This window comes from Opisthorchis viverrini (genome assembly GCF_000715545.1).
Source record: "Opisthorchis viverrini unplaced genomic scaffold opera_v5_39, whole genome shotgun sequence".
Classification (NCBI taxonomy): Eukaryota; Metazoa; Platyhelminthes; class Trematoda; order Opisthorchiida; family Opisthorchiidae; genus Opisthorchis; species Opisthorchis viverrini.
In genome coordinates, this window is record NW_008751696.1 from 1,653,301 (window position 1) to 1,674,603 (window position 21,303).

A 21,303-nucleotide genomic window follows, 5' to 3' on the forward strand; every position below is an offset into this window, starting at 1 on the left:
AACGCCGCCGAGAAACGCAGATGAATGTAAAGCGTTACTGAATGAAGAACATGCACTGGACATGGGGCACAAAGCAGAATTAGAATGTGTTAGGTTTTGAGGCGAGGACTACGTCACAGAGACTGATGACCGAGGCGTTAGAAATCGCCAAGCACCCCCATTGCCAACAGAATAAAGGAGTTGGGACTGGCAAGTGCGTGGAGAACGGTTTCGGATCAGTCGAGCTGACACGCGTTGGTGTGCGGTTATCAGAAGGAGGAATAGTCATCATTCAAATTCCACTTGACCTCACCTACCCACTCCCCTACTAAATTGTCGCAGCACTCACAAGCCCACAAAGCCTAACGAAATCTATCAGCACGAGGTTGATCAAACATTGACGGGAGTGGTCAGGATGTCGGGGTCGGGTTCTATGTACGGACCTTCTGGTCAGTAGGTCTGGCAACTTAACCAATGAGCTATCCCGAGCTCGAGGGATACCACAGCATCGATGGAGTACCTTCTCCTTCAGTACGCGTTCTTGGACACACTCTGAAAGTCTTCTAAACACCAGTAATTTATGGTGACCTACTCCCAAAGGAGGGTGAATCATCTTCAAGATCTGGGATATGTCCGTAGAATAACATTGGAATTTGTGTACGAACGACGTCTCCAGCGACACAGGGCTTTTGTCCAGAGGTGCACCCGTAGCTTTTGCACAATCGAATACAGACTGCAAGATAGTAGGAAGGTATGTTGGCGTGACCGCCGGAGAGGCCTTCTGAAGCATGGGTCGACCTTGTCAGTCCTCCACTCAGATATGGGATTTGTTCAGTTCCGATTCTCTAGCCGTCACAAATCCAATTTTAACCCACTGGACACTAAGTTTTCATGCTTTCCTATGGCTGTCACATGGTCCGTACGTTTATTCAATAGTATTAAGTACTTACCTGGAGATGTTCAGTGGGTAGAGCGCAGAGTTACTGACCGGAAGGCTCGTGGTCCCAACCCGACCTCTGCCTCGCGACTTCCCTTGTCTGGGCTTGGGCAACCGGGCATCCCAACCCTCGTGCTTACTTCGGGTGGCACGGCAGCTAGGCACCGAAAGGGTGCTACAGCTGCACGAACTGACCAAGGATCCGTGTTCTCGTGACACTTTAACATGACGGTGTAATGCCCGCCACATATTGTTGTCGTCATTTTGTATGAGACCCGGTTGTCAGCCGGGAATCCACCAACATATGTTGGCATCTTCATCAGCTTTCCGTTATCCTATGTGAAACATAAACCACACCGTTGTTAACATAATCACGTCACGATGAAGAAAAGGTGAACTTTCCGTGGCCAAACATCGATAATCGAATACCTCCATCCTGCAAATGCCTCAGTCATGCATCGACCAGGTTTCGCAAGCACATGGTTAAGCAGAGCAAATGGTCGATTAATCGATTTGAACCTTAGTCTTGAACTTAATTTCTCGTCGTCTCAGTACAGGTATCAGTTGTAAGAACATTCTGCAAGGATTGTAAAACGTGCAATGGCTTCTTAGCTTGGCCATTTGAAAGGACGCTTCAGCCGAGGTATCTAAACTGGAAAGCATTCTCTGGAGATACTCCGTATGTTGTAAATGGTTGACCACCTTCGGGCTGTGAATGAGACAAAACTTGGTTTCAAGGTTAATGTGATAAGCGTCGATATTTTCTGTTTCGTTAGGAAGAGACTAGACCTAACTGGTGTGACTTTTCGCACCTCCACAACCCACTAAACTATACTGCGCAGTGTACATGTGTCACTCACAGGACCTCTCAGATCATGTTCGTCAGTCGGTATAGGCCTGAGTAACAAAATATCCTGATTCTCCAGGTTGGAGCTTGGGACATATGTGGCGACCTGATCTTTAAAAATGTAGGTTGCTCTTTGGCTACTTGTTTTATAAAAAACGGTGATGCACATGCCGTTCAACGCACGCCAAACAGCTGTCCTGTGATCAGGAATTTGAGCCAATAACATTGGTCAAGGATCCTAATCGTTCTTCTGCCTAAGTCTGGGCGACATTGCAGCATCCAATCACACGCACAACCATGGTACAACCGACAGTACTCTCATATCACATCGGTCATCGCATTGTATCACCAGCTAGGTCGCCTTGTTGTATACAGCAGGACGGTTAAGCGAAAACATGATGCAATTATCACCTCCCTTACATTTTCACGTATTTCCTCTTCTAACCTACTTCACCCTAATTTGAATGCACTCCCCAGAGACCCAAGCACTAGGACTGACCGCGTTCTCCGCCGTATATCGCATTCAGCTGCAAGTTTTGTACACCTGACTTCAGTAACACTCCTAGACTTTTTTAAGTCTTTTCAAACCCGTATCTTCCAGCTATAACACCCTTCCGGTGCCCAGCTGCCATGCCACCCGAAGGAAACACGAGGGCTGGGATACTGCCAGGTTGCCTAAGCCTAGACAGGGGAAGTCGAGATTCAGAGGTCGGGTTCGAACCACGGACCTTCCAGGCAGTAAATTAGCGCTCTAACCACTGAGCCATCTCGAAAGCCCGTCTAATTAACAGCCTTTATTTTTTGTACACTTGAGAAAGTAGGACAAGTGGTCATCGTTTGTATGCTTGGTTCGTTCTGCACTGATGTGTGCTGTCTGTCGGAAGCGAGGGCAGGGGACGCAAGTACTGTGATTAAAGCGACTTCCCCCTCCCTCTCTTCTAGGTTCTTGCTGGGCATATCGCTAGGCCACAAAGGATACATCAGACTGCAGTGCGAGCTGCTTAGTTGTACGGCTGCGAGAGTTGGCCACTTTTGGTGGATAGTCTGCGTCATCTTCAGGTCTTCGACCACCGATGTTCCATAACTACCCTGGAATCGTTTTGAACTAACGGGTTCGAAGGGGACGAGATGGCTCAAGTGGTTAGAGCGCGAATTTACTGACCGGAAGGTCTGTGGTTCGAACCTGACCTCTGCCTCTCGATTTTCTCTGTCTAGGCTTAGGCAACCCGACAGTATCCCAGTCTTCGTACTTCCTTCGGGTTGCATTGCAGCGAATATCGGCTAACCGTTTGTAATAGGGAGTGGCCGCTCCTCTTGTTTGACAATAACTGCTCTTGAGACCAGCTCGTTTGCATTGACGGTGGCGATTCTATTTGGGATATCCGGCTCTGCAGTAACGGCAGATCTTCCAAGCTTTTGGCAGGTTTCTTGTCTAGACATGAAGCAGGATGTGGTAGACCGGATCGAAGTGGACCAGGACGTAATGGCCCAACGTCTGCAGTAGAGTTCTGTATGGTGCGCACTTGAAAAACTTCATGGCCCCCAAGTTGAACCGTAGCAGTATCATAATCCAGGTTCAGCACCCATTGACGTCCAGTGGTCTCTGCTCGGAGGGCGATTGAGAGATCTTGCTCGACAAGTGTGAGAAGTTGCGTGTGAATTTCGACATCTTTTGTTGAAGACGCTGGCACGAATGATAAAGTCAAAGTGTTTCTTCACCTATTTAGGACACTAATAACGGATATTGAACAGCATTGTTTGTGTTGCCGAAAATCTGGAAGAGAATACGAACCGCTTCGGAGAGGTTTGGTGAACAATCGGTGAATTTATTGTTTACCAAACCTCTCTGAAACGATGACCTCCCAATCTGTCCCAAACATTTTCCAATTGATTGAATACGAACCTCTTCTTTCAAGAGACAGTCGCGTGGTTCTCGGGGAAGAGTAGTTAATGCACTTGTGCTCAGTGGAGCCGAGTTCGAGGAGGCCATGGTAGGTCTCAGAACAAGCCGTCATAGAGACAACCATGCATCAAACGTTACGCCAGTAGATGTGTCATGGTAGAGCTCGTTGATGCTGCTTTCGATTCCACCATCCGGTTGAAGAAAGCTCGACACAGCTGGGGGAGTCAAGGCCATAGCTAACGGCAGTTTATTAAAACTTTTCTAATCAGAGTTGTTCAACCATCAGTCCAACTTACTTCACTGCCATAACCTGGGCTATCAGCCACGTTCACCAAATTATTATTATGTCACCGAATATAAAATCTCCGATGATTGGCAGTTTCAGTTCGGTACTCTCTAGGAAACCCACCCTCCCTAACCGTGTTCGCCATCAGTGAACGCTGGAGTCTTTAAAATCTCGATGCTGGAATGGTTACGGACGAAATCCTTCTCAACTTAAATTATTGTTGGACGACTGGCGGTAAAGGTACCTCGAACCAATTGTATTGTTCTCCGCTTCGTTTTTCTTCTGTACTGGATCACATTAACTCCGCTTTTCTGTTTCAGCCATTTCACATGGTCTAAGACACCCATGCAGCAATGGATGTTGAGAGCCTCCGGAGTGGTCGGAGTGAGAAAAGTGACAGATCCCGAAAGTCCAAACGTGTACAGATGATCAACCATGGCACTCTTGGTGGTCATCAGTTAATGTCAGACGAACAGTTCAAACTCACCCAACGAAACCAAATCCCTCTTAGTAATCAAGGCCAACCTGTAGGAACACCCATGGATTCTGCGCTCCGTTCATACACACCGAACGTTCTCGCCCCGTCCGCTCAACAGCCCTGCTTGCAACCTAGACAGCAAACTCCTTACACTATGTACAACTGGGCTCCTCCACCTCCCTGTCCTAGTTATCCGAATTATCCACAACCCACACCATATACAACAATGGGATGGCCTAATCAGATGATGCCCACAGGATACCCCCAGCAGCTCAGCTCTCCTCCTTTCAATGGGACTACCTTGCCGGTGTCTCTTCAGCAACAGGGACCGCAACCAATGCAACAGGTTCAGACGATGCAACAGCCGACGAACTTCATCCCCATAAATCAACAGCCGACTGTATTACCATCTTTGACAAATCATGGTTCAACTGCTCAATCCGGGACGGGTAACACACAATCCCAACGATCTGAGTCCTATCGTGCCGAACAGTTTGAATCGCATCTTGGTAATCAGGATGATACGGCTTGGGTAGAAGATGCTACTGCCGTGACTGGAGCCACTAGTGAGACCGGTTTGAGTGGCGGAGACAATATGTCCCGCTTCGGTGCACGATTTGGACTTGCTGCCTCTCTGGGTCTGCAACAGGGTGGCGGAGGTGGCTATGGCGTCAGTGGCGCTGCAGCTGCCTTGATACGCACAGAGGCAGACGACATCAATGTCCTCACATGTTCACGCGTCCTTGGAGTACTCGCCTCCTCCTGTGTGGCATTGGGTGCCTTGTTGTCACCAGTGTTGATGCTTCTTCTGCCATACTTCCCTTTTGCAATCGGTTGGGGCACAGAATCCTGCAGGCCCACTTGTGAGGGTCATCTGGTTGGGATTTCAGTTAAACTGGCTCTTCTCTCTCTGGCCACATGGGTGATCAGTTCTCCCTGTCGTCCGTTATGTGCCGGTGGTTCTGCGATTCTTCCTCGCGTTCGGCTGTGTCGTACATTGTTTCTGTGTCTGGTATTCGTCGTATTATTCGCGTTCTGGCTTTTCTATACTGTGCGAATTCTTCAACCACGCGAAAAGGAGTTTTTATCCATCGTTTTATTCGCGGACAGTTTGACAGATACTTTATTGTTCTTGCACTATGCAGGCATTGGCCTGATGGAGTTACGGAAAGGGCGACACCGCTACGCTGTCCATATTGTCCGATCACCAGACGGCATGTCAAAGACAATGAAGTGCGGTGAGATGTCACTACAACGGGCTGCGATTGAAGTACTGCAGTTCTACATGGTCGAATTCACCGTAAGTTTTTTTACGTCACCTGTTTCGCCTCTTTCTTTTTTACTGATAGCATCAGTGATGAAGTGAAAGGCCTTTGGTTCGAACCCGACTCTAGCATCTTGACTGGTCCCGTTTAGGCTTGGGCAACCTGGCAGTATTTCTGCCCTCGTGCTTCCTTCGAGTGGCATGGCAGCTAGGAACCGAAAGGCTGTCATGGTTGCACGGCAATGGAGCATCAGTGTCAACACTTATTTTACTGACTCTGAAGATGATGATATAACTGAACGGTTATTTATTGATGAAATGCCATTGGTATGGGTGCGGGTGAGATGTAGAGCTATCGTTTCGACGGATCCCGAACTGAAGCTTTCAACCAAGAAACGAGCTTAACATTACTTTAACAACCGACTTCGTGGGTGTATTGAACATCCATTGCCCACGTACAATCGTCTGTAATAAGGTTTTCTCTGAACTTGGTCCACTGGTGTCGGTCGTAGACCCAGGAATCCAAGGGTTGTCTTTTCAAAGTCATCGGAGTCGACGTTTTCGGATTATGAGAACAATGAAGGCAGCGAACAATGCTTGTTTTCTGTGATTGTTCCTCTTGGCCAATACATCACAAAGTTACACAGTACCAGAGATCATGTGAAAAAGGCTGAAGTGTGAGGTACACACATTAGAGGCATATGAATCAAAAGAAGAAGGGTTGAATGAGGGGTGGTCAATGGGTCACGGAATCGAGTAAGTGACGTCAATACCAGACAGGTTTGCGGGACCGGATTTTTCGCGGGTTAGTTCAAGTTCAGAGTTCGCGCAAGCTTTTGGATGCAAGGTTGTGGATCCAGCAGTTGGATTCCAATCGACTCTGCGACCGATAGTAGTCTGGATCGTACCAGTCGTGATCGGTTCAGAGGTACCCGGTATACGATTGTGAAGGCTTGCTCTTTGGTCGGTTTCGGCCAACTGTGATGCATTCGCACTTGAGCCTGATTCCTTCCAACTACCACTCAAAGATACGGGATTGTGTTCTCGCATTCTCTCCGACCAACGTATGATGCTCGGCACGAGCATAAAAATGATGGATTAATTGCCAAAACCGCTTGATGCAAGAAATTCGATGGAACCGATCTTTTCATTGGTTACACGTTACCCCAGAGGGCGTCGCAGCTTGCTTCGGCCTGTGAGAGATCCTAACAACAAACAGACCATGACTGTCTGGCTTCGTTTTCGCGTTGCCTTTCAGGCTAAAAGCGATCGATTAGGTAACAGTCCTGTTAACATAATAGAGCAGTTGAAAAACATTTGCCTAATGTTTAGCGGTTCGGTGTCAAGACTCGGGCAAACTTCTGAAAGCGATCTTTACCCTTTTCAGCCTACGAAATTGTGTGGCCAGTTGACTTATCAACTTTAATCTCAGTAGACGCTTTCACCACTCGGAAACACGAGATTACGGAGAAGAGTGAGCTCTAAAGTACAGAAATTCAAAACATGAAGACAACACTGAATAAAAAATTCAGGATTTCAAACTTCCTTCATCTCGTGATTTGATGGTAGGAGGAGGTTTGAGGTTCGAGGGTTGAATTTTCCATAACTGGACCTTGCCTGATAAGGCATGAAAATGAGCGGTATTCAGTCGGATCAGGAGGGCCAGTTTCTTATATTCAGAGACTGATTTCGTGAGGACTAGTGGAGTTCTGGAAACGATAGTGCTTGAAAACTACCAACGTGATTGAGTTCTCTGTTTATGATGGTCACACTTCATTTCAAAATCACGACCTAGTCCCCTGCAGATTGTCTCCACTCCGTGTATGGTTAAACGAGTGACCGTGTGAGGCAGACGGTAGTTTGGTATTTTGGGCTGGATCGACCGTAATTTGTGGAGTGGCATGTTCGTGCGTTCTCTTTCAGTACTATGGACTGGTTGTTTGCACCCTAAGCTAGCGCTTCTTCAAAAGTATCGGTTGTTAAACACTGTTTTCTAATCTGCTTGAACCGACCAGATTTATGATCGTACGAAGTGCACTTCAACTCCTGATGACCTGTTGCAGGTTAGTATCAGAAGAAATTCCATCTTTGGTCGAACCACCGGGATTAGTACATCGTTATGAATGAATCCGACCCCCTGCTTGCGTTGAGATCTGTCTTCTATTCGTCTTAAGTTTCCTCGAAACTGAAAGTAATTTAGCAAGATTGTCGGTCGCATTGGTTCATTGACGCTACGGATGGTGATGATGACGTTCGCTTTCAATTCACCGGTTATGAGCATTGAAAATTTTCTAACATTCGGTAGTTATAGGATACCAAACTCTTCGAAAACCTGACTTGAGCTGAGTATACTGCTGGTTGAATTCGCTAAGATAAACGATGAACAGAAGGCTGTCTACAGTTTTTAAAAGGGATAGTATGGGACGATTGCTACTGGTTTCGTCCTGTTTGGGGTTGATCAGGTAGACGTGTGTCCTGGAGACCGAGATACTCGGTTCTTGACTTGAGCAGCGTTTCGGTCGATTCTTTACTTTTGACTTCATATGCATACATTCGTTCAGGATAATTTGCCAAGTGGGGAACTGTTGGCACATCAGCGGGTATACTGGGCTAAACCAATACAGTATTCGCTGTTAGACCGAGTAGTTCACTTGTCCCCTGCATAAAATTTCCATTTTGATTGGACATTCGTTGAGGTTTTGTCAAGGCGGAGCCCCTACTGAACAACGAGAGTTATACGTGCGTGGAATGTAAGTGTTGGCAACGAATGGAAGTAAACCATCCGTTTTTGTCCATGCACATTGAAAAACTACCATCCACTGATCCATCACATTAATCCAAGATGCTTGTGGCGGATGTCCTGCGTGAAAACGCAGTAGTGATTAGGTGGACCATGTGCACATATCACCTCGAATCGAAACTTTGCTAAACGGAGCTACAATAGTCGGCACTGTTGCATCACACCAGCTAAAGAAACTGTCATATTGTTGAGGTAGTGTGGTTTAGTTGCTCTGCGAAAACCCACGTCTTATGAAACATGTATTTCCAACGACAGCTTTTCACATTAACCGGTGATTTCGAGGCGAGAGTTGGGTTGATCACCGCGTAGCTTTTATTCTGCAGACCAGTCTTCAGGAACTGTTTGATTTCTTTGTTTTACATTAAACGTTTTACATTAAACATCCAAGCTTCTCCCCATACTTGCCTTATTTTGTAATCAGACAGCAATTTGGAGTGCATTCGGCACTGCAAGCCAAGGCGGTTGGGCCATGTGTCGCGCATGCGGACTTGAGGGAATCTAGAGTTGAATAGAATATGAAATAGAGTGGAATGAGAAATGTTACGAAAATAATGGTACTGTTTGTGCTATTCGACTTCCAGAATGGGGCCCACATGACACTCGCTGTGCATGTTGGGATACACTGAATGATGTGGCGGCCAACCGAGCTCAGTGGCGTTCATGCTGTCAGTTTCTACCAACATTGTGTTGGGGGCGTAGGCAGCTTACCTGTTTGTTGTAAGCTAACCCTAGGTCTCCCCTTGCCCCTTTTCTTTATTATAAGGCTTTGTCTAAATAAACGTGGTTTTACGACAGTGAAGTGCTGATTTCCTCATCCGGTGTTGCTGTCAATGATGATAGTAACTCTCGGGGCTCTGGAACGTCGATAAAGGTTTTTTTTCAGATTGTCGCAAATACTTTAAGTGTCTCTCGTTTAGGATTTGCTCCTGAACACACCGGATGATTTTCCCTCCACTCGGAGCGCATGTGCTTCTTCAATCTTTCCATTTCTATATCGGACCTCATTTTCTAAAGAGTGCCATGGATAATGGAGAGCGACTACTTTATTTGTTTGCTGATCACCGCCTGTTCCTGGCCAGTACATACTCCCAGCACAAACGCTCATATCGAGTTACTTGGAGGCCACCAACCGCAAGACAGTCATGGACCCAGTTAGGCCATGTGGCTACCAATTGCCGATGAACCCCGACTAAAAACCACTGTTCCTTCTGGCGTACGCAACTTGACTCCACTCTTGTCATTATGCGGGCACGGTTTTGAGTTCACTTTCGGTCATCATTACGCGCGCCAAACCAGAGCAATTGCATTGATCAACTTCGACAAGTCTCAGTAGTTCAGGAGTATCAAGCTGACCTGGCATGAAAGCTAGTGGAAACGCATAGTCATGACGAAGATTGTTCAGAAATTGAATGGAAGCGAGTTGAAGAACAGTTGAACAGTCTATCCAAGCCACCTGACCCGACTACAGGTGAACGGGATATCGTCGGGATCAGCAGATCATATTGCTGCCAAAAAGCCCATACCAGCAACGACTGGCTATGATGACGCATTCAGACCAGCAGCAGGACGATGCTTGAGTAGGGAAATACACTCGGACACTTCTGAGGCTGATGGTGCCTCCATATTCACGGTCCACCTTTCTAATTAAGGACAGGATTCTGGATTGGAGGTAGCAGGTGACCAGCTGGATTGCTGCTCAAAGTACTGTGTCCAGCTGTCCAAATATTCTGCTTTGCCGTATATCAGGGAACCATTTTGGTCCCTGATTATTTCACTGACAAGAGGTTTCCGAGAACCAGTCGGACGAATCAAGTGGACAGCTTGCGGAGGTTTCCAGCATTGTTTGCATCTTCCATTTCTTCGGTCTTTCGGATCTATTGCCGGATCTCCAATAAAGACATGGTCCTATCAGATATCCAGTGTTTGGATGAGGTTGACTGAGTCGTACCGCAAACAGACGTTCCGTCTTTCGTAGTGCTCTGGATATCCCTCCCCAGTGGCCGTTTATATCCGACATCGTGCCATCTGGCAGGAGTTCGAGGAGCTGGTTCTGACAAGTTCGTTTGACTTCTGGGTCCGTCAGCTTTTTAGTGGCTAAGCGAGGTGTGCGCGTTTTGCGTACACCTGAAAAGCGCAATGAAAAGCAACAGCGTAAAAGTGCATGGTTGGAGTCCACGCTGGTGTCCCAGAAGGAGCGGCAGGCGGTGATCGACCCTCGCCACCGATAACTGACGGTGACGTGGTCTATTTGGATTCAGTGCTGCTTCCTTGGTGGGCACCACGTTGCCAAGCGATTTCCGCTGTTCCGGAAGTTCGTACTGTAAAGGAACACTCGGTGATAGGCACACATGTGAAGTAAGCGATCTCCGTTGTCCGTGCGTCTCGTGTCCAATCCAAGATGACCACCCAATCGGGCCTGGGTAGCGTTTAGTCTACCTACCTGGGCGTTCATGTCGCCGGCAACCACAACGATATATGAGCTTATAGTCTGCTGTAGAAGGGCATCTAGAACGTCACAGAAACTGTCCTTGGCAGCTTCAGAGCCACAGTCAGTTGGGGCGTAAGCAGTCTCAACAAACACGGTGCGATGGACCTCCTTTCCTCTAGACTCTCTCACAGATGTTGCCAAACGAACCTCACAGAGCCGACTATTAACGGGTACCCAATCAAGCAGACACCCTTCCGCTCGGTCGTTCTATACAATATCCATCCCAACATATCCAGTTGCAGCGGTCTGTGCATCACCAGAGTTGCTCAGTAGGAAACTGGAAGAGAGTGAGGGGGCAGTCGGTTTGATCACAGTACTTGCGTCCTGCATCCTTTTTTCTGACAGACAACATATATCAATACAGAAGGAATCCAGCGTACGAGCAAGATCCACCTGTTGACCTGCTTGCTTCAGTGTCCGAACATTAAAGGTGAGCGAAACGGTACGGAAGGACGATTAGGGTCCTCAACCAAAGCCTTTGGTTTAAAATCCTAACCGCAAGGCAGCGGTGTTGGACTGGAAATGCAAGTACACTGCCATTTTTACGGAACATGTCACCACACATGTTCCGACCCCCAAGCTGGAGGGCTAGGAGACTGTGTTCGTCAGACCTCTACCCATGGACCAACCTGGTATGAGAGACTGTGAGTGTCGCGCGGGCACCCCCGCCCCAATAGGCCTCCGGGGTACACAAACCGCCACACCAAGGTAAGGTCCAATCCAAAGGCCACCCTGAGATATGACATCCTCGTGACAAATTACTTGGCCGGGATGGTCTGTACCTCAAACTTTTCAAAGAGGGTGGTGAGATCCTGGTGAACAGTTTGACCGCCGTACTGCAGAAGAATTAAAACGAAAACAGAATACCAAATGAGTGGAGCTCTTTGACCGTCATCCCAATCTTCAAAAAGGACACAAGGATGTCATGCGAAAACAATCGTAGCGTCAGCCTGGTGTCCGTCGCATCTAAGATACTCTCTGACATTGTTTTGCACAAATTATCGGGCGAGACAAGTTTGTGGGAATCACGCTGGGTTTCGCCCTGACCGAGAACGCATCAACCGTAACTTTACATTGAGATGGGTTCCAGAACATTCTCCCTCTTTCAATCATCCGCCTTGGTCGTTTTCCTCGTTCTGAAAGTTGTGTTTCACTCTGAGGACGGTCAGGAACTTTGGCGGTGTCTGGCGATCATGGGTGTCCCTTCCAGGTTTATATTCATTATGATGGCACTGTATGCGAACCCCTGTGGACGCGCAGGAGCCTGGGTTCCCGACATCCAGCGGTGTAAGACAAGGCTGCCCTGTCTCACCTTTCCTCTTCAACTTTCTTACTGACGTGCTGCTTGACATTTCTCTGTCTGCTTGCGAAACGTTTGGGGTCGAAATGCTTCTGGGACGTTCGCTCACGGATATTAAGTGTGCAGACGATATTGCTCCCCTTGGTTCAGATCACTAAAAAATGCTAGGTATTTTAAATAACCTAAATAATTCCTCCGCACTTGCGAACTGTAAATTTCTGCTACGTGACTGGGTTGGATCAAACCCACACCTCATTCTTGCAAGCGAACCTGTCGACGTGGTAGACAAATTTGTCTGTTCAGCTGTACAATTCCCAGTAGACTAACTGCAGACGAGATTACCTCTCTAGTCGAGAAGACTAGGACAGCTTTTGCCAACCTGTGGCACCCATGGCGCCTACGTGACATCGCTTTGTCTGTTGAGGGCACTGCGGCAGCGACATCCGTACTACTTGATGGATCGGAAACGTGATTTCTACATGCATAAGACAAACGATGGCCTCCAGTGTTCGATCTTCGGTGTCTCGGAAGTATTGGTCAGGTCTGGTGGGAGCATCAGATTACTAATACTGAGGTACGCCAGATGGTTTTCGGAAGAAGGAACTCTCCCACAATAGATGAATTACTCACATTTAATGAGTTACATCGGTTAAGACGTGTACTTCGCATGCCAGAAAACCTTCTACCTCGCAAAGCTCTTTTCGCCCAGTCTCGCGCTAAGTGGAAGCGACCGGGAGGTGGAAAGTATACTACCTCACAACGAAGTATAAATATACTGACCAGTAAACTGAATCGGGTCGACAACTGCCGCCTCTCTAGATGGGGACTCTGGGACTCAACTCACTAATGGTTAGTGTCACTGACAGAAATAGCCTAATCGCGCAGTCAGTGGTGCTCTTCTAGCGAAGCTATCGCCTCCAGTGCGTAGCGACCCAGTCGCTGAACTAACCGGACGTATCATCGCTTCCAATGCTTGGCTGTATATCCCACGCTGTTCCGCTTTCCTGTGATCTAAACTGTAGTAGCTACAACCAACATACCAATGTTACATGGTTTATAGCTGTTGAATTTACTTGCTCAAATGAATGCACCTTTCCCAAGCGCGACTGCACTTGGTTAACGACAAGTGTCGACAATAAGCTTGCTCGCGGTATTCTATTTCTGCGGATGGAATATCGTTTGGTGACTTTTAGAGAAGATAATTAGATAGTCCTGAGAAGTCCAGTCCGAATTCCCCTCTGTCACCCCTGTTTTAAGCCTGTGTTTGTCCTGTATTTCTTTTCTGCATTGCGGTATACGGTTTTATCAGTTGGTCACGGCTACAGACCAAGTTGGTCCCTGTCGTTACGGTTTCATTCACGAAGCATAGCGCGGATAGGAACGGTGCTGGAGTTACTGACCGAACAAGTTTGATATGTTGTACTTTTTCAACTTTTCAAATGAAGTGAGGCTTTGCACAAGCCCGTACTGGATGTGAAAGTTTTGTCTGTCCAAGTATACATGATTGCGTCGTGTTGTGTCGTGTCGTCTCTCCAGTTTCGCATTCCCAGATACGAAGCTCGCCAACCCCACCTGGTTTTTAGTTAAGTATTCCGTACTTCGTAACCACGTCATGAAAAAAAAACGGCTGTTTTGTGCTAGCCCCTCCAAACGCGTCGGTGTTAACCAGGCGTCTGTATTTGCATTGCGCTTTTGTCTTCTTTTTTTGTTTTATCTGAAATTTAGCTCCTTACCGCTTGTTTGTTTTTGCACCGTTATTTCAGTTGGTTCATAACACTCCAATCGTGCTTGCTTAATTCTATCAAGTTTTGTGTCCATGGGTTGAACGGGAAGTGTTGATTGCAGATCGCCCTTTAAGTGATTACTAAATCTTCTTGTTGCATCGACTTCATTTGTTGTCTTTACCCCGTCTATCCAGGCATATACACCGGGACAATCAAATGGTGGTAACGCCGGTGGGGGAAAGCGTGGGCGCCGCGGAGGGGCTTCGAACGACTCAGGACCGGGAACCAATGGTGGTGGTGGGTCCAAGTACAAGTTTTACGATGTCGACGGTGGTGGTTTGGAAAAATCGGCGCCTGGCTACACCATTGGCGGTGGTCATTCGAACACCAACAACACTGGGAATACACCCAGTGCTTCAGCACGTTTGTTCGAAGAACTTGAGCTGGAAAAGCGAACTCGCAAGCGACGGATGCGTTTGTTGCTGGCCGTGGAAGAGGCGTTTACCCACGTTCGCCGTCTGGCAACGGAGAATTATGCTGCTTCTAATCCTGGGCAGGCTACCGTCCCTCTCCTCCCCCAAAGTGAGTAAGGTATTTTTTGAATACTCGTGGTGATTATAGCGGATGACGTTTTTTGTGAGTCGAGACTTGACCGTCGCATGACCCACTTGATTTCCATCTCTCATTTATCGGGCATTTCATAGACCATCAGCAGGTCTTTGACATCATCGCCGTCCCTTAGCAACTGTATACTCATCATCCTTGTTGACAGCAATTTCTACCATCTTATTGGCGGCCTTTCAGTCGTGGAAAACCTGAGAGCTTCAAAGCCAGTATGTACGACTCCATAGCTGGTTATCACCTGAGTATTCATCCTGACCATTGCCGGCTTGGTTTGTGAGTGGCCAGTCTCCCTGAGTTAATGTGTCGGTTAACAGACTTGACAGAACAAAATCGTTCAGCTGTAGCACCCTTTCGACGTCTAACTGCCATGCCACCAGAAGAAAACACGGGGGTTGGGACACTGCCAGGTTGCATAAGCCTAGACAGGGGAAGTCGAGAGGCAGAAATCGGGTTGGGACCTCGGACCTCGCGGTCAGTAAATTCGCGCTGACTTCGGCCACTTGGACCATCTCGCCCCCAACTTCACGTAGACAGGGAAGTCGAGAGGCAGAAATCGGGTTGGGACCTCGGACCTCGCGGTCAGTAAATTCGCGCTGACTTCGGCCACTTGGACCATCTCGCCCCCAACTTCACAGAAAGCAATTTAGTGAAACCAAAGCTTATTTCTCTTTCACGTCAACGTTATCGTGGGGGCTATAATGGGAATGGGATTGAATCCATGTTCCGAAAACTGTGATTACACATCTTATGAGGATCGTCACCGTCGTCCTAGGTGTTCGGGACCCCTGCATGATTGCTGGATTTTGGCAGGAGACTATGTGTGCTGGGTTGCCGACCGGGTTTATAGACTTTCAAGTCGAGGTTGCAACCTGGATTGCGAGCGTTTATTCACTAGTTGACGCAATATCTCCACTATGTTGTTGGCTATGCCTCCGTACTCGACAGTTAGCGACCGCAAGCCAGTTGTATCAAAAACGGTTTAGTGTGTACGAGTATGCCCACGGATGAAAGAAAAGATTTAACAGTTGAATTATCATTTTACGCCTGTCTCCGAAACAACAAGACCTGCTCCTCAACTTATTTGGAAGTGGCGATATGGGTCCCCAAAATGGTGGTCCACGCCCTTAGCCCTTAGCCGACTACCTGCTTGAAGTGCGAATATTGTGACAAAATGGTGGTCCACGCCCTTAGCCGACTACCTGCTTGAAGTGCGAATATTGTGGGTAACGCCACATTCCAACTGTCTAGCCCCTTGACTGTTGATCTGTTTACCACACTTGGCAATTACCTTGCAAATATTTCGTCATCAAAAGCGAAGACATTATCATTGCGTGGTTGGGTGGGTTGCTGATGATGTCTCTTCGTTTGGTGAATAGAAGTTCGCAATTCAATTGCCGAACTTGGCGAATAGATCAACAACCAATAAACGCACCCTAGCTTCAAACTTGTCGACACATTGTATAATCCCTGCCTCTCGCCATCATCAAGGGGCATATACTCAGTGGCTGCGCTGCGTTCTCTGAACACGTGACTTCGCCTCTTCGTTGACCAATCACATGTAAGATGTTGCTTCTACAGTGTAGAGAAATAGCGTCGCTTGATCAACGAGACTATATCCGGACAGGTACGAAACTTTAGCGGTAAGTTCTACCAATATCGGGTTCTGGATAGGAGTCCCAAAGTGATGCGTGCCCTCAAGGGACGTCTTGGTCGCATTCTCAGTTAGAAAGCAATTTGATGGCTGTTCGTTTTACCCAGCCATTTGAGTTTCATAACCGTAATTTTGGTAACATTGGACAGCACCACATTCGCCTCTTCTATCCGCCCAACTGTTATCTTCCATACGTTCTCCTCACTGAATTTTTGACTTGGTTATTTTCAACTTTTACATCCTGTAGCTTCAGAAACACCGATGAAAGTCCTGGACGTATTCGTAGGTTTGTACAGTATTCTACCACTTTATGAGTGCTACCGTTGCGAAGTTTGAAAATTTCTCTCGGGGAGCAGAAAGCCTCTATTGACTGAACTTGATTAACCAACAAAGGACTGGCGCCCGATCGAATATCACTGGACGCCTGTGCATAACTAGGGGAGTCACAGATGGTTTGCGCGGAGCCAGGTGCGACACTGCCCTTGGAGTCGATGCAGATCCAAAAGAATGAGATTGGCAGGTGGACATGCACAGGTCTGTTGTGACAAAGGATGTGAATATTGAACCGGAACATTGGGCGGTCACGAGGACCCCAAGTTTGTCAACGAAATAATATAGTTGCCACGACATTTTTAAAGAATTCGCACCATGTTGCGCTTTCTGCCCGGCAAATTCATGATGTACTATGAATTCTCGCCCGACTGACACTTCTGAGTCATAATCTCATCGCTAACTTTTACATGGCCCATTTTTTGTGACGGCCGCTAGAAGCCTAAAAACATCAAAGTAGTCTGTGATGTTGACTTTCAAGGAGGGTGTCCACTTTTTCTGCATAATCTACCACGTAGCCTTAAAATACCGTAAGAGCCGGCAAATCGTCTGGCTACTTCAGTGTAGACGGTTGCCAGCAGGAACGGTTTCGAATCATGGGGTTAACAGAAATTGACACCAAGCGCCTAACTTTCCTAGAATTTGACATTGCCGATGACGTATTGAAACGCTGTTTTAGAGATGAGACCTGAAGTTCAACAAGCTCCTTACGTCAAATGCCGGTGGAAATGTTTTTGTGTGTGGGGGGTTTTGACCCGTGAAACCAATCTATGTTGAAGAACCGAACACTGTACACTTTTGAGAATCATTTTTGATGCTCGTCTAGTGAGTTCCCTGGGCGTTTCCAACTTTGTTTGGTGATTAAACGCAGTACGATTTCGCCACGCGCAGCTGACTAACCGTGCGTTTAACTCGACTCAGGCAGAACATAGATCATTCAATCCTCCGATCCGGTGGTACCTGGCTGTCCTCATCTCCTGGATAACACAAACTCTGTGATCATATACTGGTCGTATAATTCTGCCTTTTTCGGCACCTTCATTCGCAGGATGAAATTTCGATGCGAACCCTCACAGTTTTTCACTACCTACAGATTACCGTGTTAGCTTGAAGCTCGCACACTTATGAATGTGGTTTTCATCGGAACAAACTTTCGACAACAATGATTTCATCAGAGTCGACGTTTCAACACAGCTTGTCATGACGGGAATATTTTAGAAGAATATGATTGTCAAACGTAGTCCATGTGAATCATTTGTGATGAATGATTGGCTCACTGATGCTGGTTTGTTTTGAAATAAGTGATGTTGAATATTGACAGCCCATGTTATCACATCAGTGACAATCCTAGTGCATATTTTGTTAGCTCGCCAACCGACTACCGTAGGGCATGTAATTGCAGTTCGTTGTTCGTCTCCACAACTGGCTCTCCGGTTTGCGCTTCATCTAACTCACTCAAAAATCCTTTGCACCCTTACCATTTCCTGGTCTTTCGCTGACACCCCATTTCTCCTCCAACTTCAGGCAATGGGCTCGCATTTAAAGGAAAACAAACCGCCGAGAAATCACTAGATCCGTACGAAGCTGCCCAGGCTGTTTTTCCCACCCTCATCCGACCATTACAAAAGTACATGCGTGTCACACGTCAACAGGCGCGCCATCCGGTGGACATGGTGATCGATCACCTGGCCTTGTGTCTGGCCTACGGGCTATCCCCACAAGCATTTCTCGAACGTTTCAACCCGTTGGCAGCCACTCCGCAGATGGATGCTGCAGCTGCTGCCACGTCCATAATGACAGCCAAGCGCGATCGAAAGCAGCGCCTAACAAACCAGCAACAGCTGCAGCAACAAACACCAACTGCGGGTGGTGTAGCAGACACTGGTCCATTATTGCCCAAACGTGTGCATCCTGGAGGTCAGCAGTCCTGGAGCATTGTAGCCGATCGCGCTCTGTCACGCAGTCTCGCTGATGGTGCAATCTTCCAACTTAGACGTGGCAATGATATATCACTGCTCTGTACCGTTCGCCGTCTACCCCTGATCCGGTTGATTGAAGAGGTCCTCGAACCACTCGAAGTAGGCAGGTTCACGTTGAATACCAACAATGCGGTATGAACCTGTCGTCAGGTTTAGTGGAGCCTCAGGCCTTCTCCCTTCCCGTTCACTCATAGCTAATCCAGGCTTGTATCATTTAACGCTTTTTGGCCGGCCCTCCATCTATCTTCGGAATTTAGTAGACTCAAATTTTTCCAGTTCTTACCCATCTGTTTACTCCACTCAAAAATACATCCAAATATTACTAAATCTCATCTTTTTGTACATCCGACTGGTTCCACCCTGTTTTTTTATATATATCACACCATAATTGCTGCATAGACAGTCTGTTTAGGTTGGTCATCTGGGCATTTTTTGCAAGGTAATTTCATGCTTCCCGCAATTGTTTTCCTATCAGTGAACCGATTGTTTCTGCATTTTTGGGTCCTACGTGACGTCTTGCATAGACAGTCTGTTTAGGTTGGTCATCTGGGCATTTTTTGCAAGGTAATTTCATGCTTCCCGCAATTGTTTTCCTATCAGTGAACCGATTGTTTCTGCATTTTTGGGTCCTACGTGACGTCTGTGCATTTGCTTCGTTCCTTCCTTCCGACAACGACAGTTTATGTTTACCGAGTTGCTGTTGTCATCCGTTCGATCGTTTTTTCATGTCTAGCCCCGGTCAGTTTTGCCCCTCTTATTTGACAACCGGTTGACCGATCGATAAATTTTCACTTCTGGTTGATCGCCAATGTCACTCGGATTTTTAAATCGTTCCATCATTCTTGTGAGTTGTAATTTCCCCTCCCCCCACACACACACACAGCCGTGTTTAATTTCAGTTCGATCTGTATGTCGAACTGCGTTTAGGTCAGTTGACAGTGTTTCTTCGAAACTATCCGTGTTTGACACTCAACTTGTTGACTGTTTAACTGCCCGATGTGCAATGGTTAATTTTTATCCTAATTTCATGAGTGCATGATGCCACCACTTTGTTTGTTCTGATGAATGGGTGTGCTCCTGGCGATTAGTGTTCTCTGTAGGCTCGCAAAAAGTGTGTTTGTCTTTTGGCGTGTGCGATGAATCTTGCGCGGCTGACAACTATGAGGACAATGACACCGCAGTCATGAATTGTCAGAACTTACTTGAACCTAGGGAAGATACACTCATTTGCAAACTAATTTGGTTTTTCGAGAGACTCATTTGAAACCCAGCTGAATCTCTCGTTTGTGATGTTCTCAGGCAAATGAGTGTATATTCGCTAATTTCGTGCGATTTGGTTTCAAGTGGAACATAAGGTTGACTTAAACCTGGGGACTGCGCCTGATGATCCCCAAAAAGGGCGAAACCGGTCGTGGGCTGTCGAGAGATTTTCAGCAATCTTATGAGTAGTACATTACTTGAACCTACTCTGCTAAGAGACTAAATTCGACACTTTGTCGAACCTGCTACAGAATTTGTCGGTCGTTGTGAGTGAACGTGTGAATTTATTATCAAAGACGTTTCTTTGGTGAACCGTTTTCCAGTAACCGTGAGATCCGGGCTGACGGAGTGTATTAGATGAATCTGATGACTGGTGTTCGAGGGCCTTTAGAAAACCAAACGGTCACGTTAGCCTGCGAATACGACTCCCTTGGAGGATCACAGCTAGGCGAATGCTGGCTTATGAGGATAAGTCAGGCACAAACTAATAGGGAATGTCGGAAGTTATCGATCCACATAAATGTACATAAATGTAGATATAGACATTTTAGGTAGATACATTGTCAGGCACAAACTAATAGGGAATATCGGAAGTTATCGATCCACAAGTGTCAAAACGAATGTTTGCAGTACATAAATGTAGATATAGACATTTTAGGTGGATACATTATCCCAGGGGACGTCCAGAGACGGACAAGAGTGCCTGGCCTCTAAATTCGCTCTTTGGACCTGTTTTTAATGGTAGACAAAGCCGCACATTACAACAATTGTACTACTCTGAGTGAGTAAAAGTGGGTTCGCTTACGGCGGTTTGTCGAGATTTCGTTTGGCTAGCCGTTTTGAAGCTCTTACGGATAAAACTTGTTTGCTTACTGTTGGGCTAGTTGTGATTTACCTACCTTGTTCTTGCTAGGGTGCACAGTGTTTCGGACGAAGTAACTGACTTTGAAACAGTCGTGTCTGCGATCGTGACGTCCGTTTCTAAAAGCGATCTTCACTGGTCGGCTGTCAACAATCCAATTGTGTGCCATTTCAGCTGAGTCCCTTTACCAACTTGTCCCTCCTTAGCTCACCGTCAAAACTCCCTTCCCTCTAACCTTATTCCACCGAATCCAGTTCAGCTCTAATTGGTGGGCGGGGGAAATATGAACTGCCTGGACTGGTTTTAGCGTCTGAAGACAGGCTACCGTGCGCCAGGAGGGCGTGCGTAACCGCTTTTAGAATTGGATATATTTCATATAGGTGAGCAGTTACTGGTCACTGCATAGGGTTTGGCTGCCACGGTTTAGAGTGCACCCTTTCAGGACGTAGAATCAAAGGGTACTGTGTACCTTTTTACTCCAAATCATAGGCTCGGTGTTTCCACCTTTCCCAAACTAAATTTCAAGTTTTAATTACCTCCGTGTGCACCAAAACTGCACGTATGCTACGACAAATGCGCATACCAAGAATA

General features: G+C 47.0%; 1 protein-coding gene across 1 annotated transcript; it reads left to right on the forward strand.

Annotated features, from left to right (window-relative positions):
* Nucleotides 1–4,270: 4,270 nt before the first annotated feature.
* Nucleotides 4,271–19,625, forward strand: T265_02990 (hypothetical protein; the record flags this gene model as incomplete). The annotated part of the gene is made up of 3 exons (XM_009167369.1): nucleotides 4,271–5,730; nucleotides 14,201–14,588; nucleotides 18,136–19,625. 3 exons carry the CDS (start codon nucleotides 4,306–4,308, stop codon nucleotides 18,726–18,728), a joined length of 2,406 nt encoding a protein of 801 aa, XP_009165633.1.
* Between the last annotated feature and the right edge of the window lie 1,678 nt (nucleotides 19,626–21,303).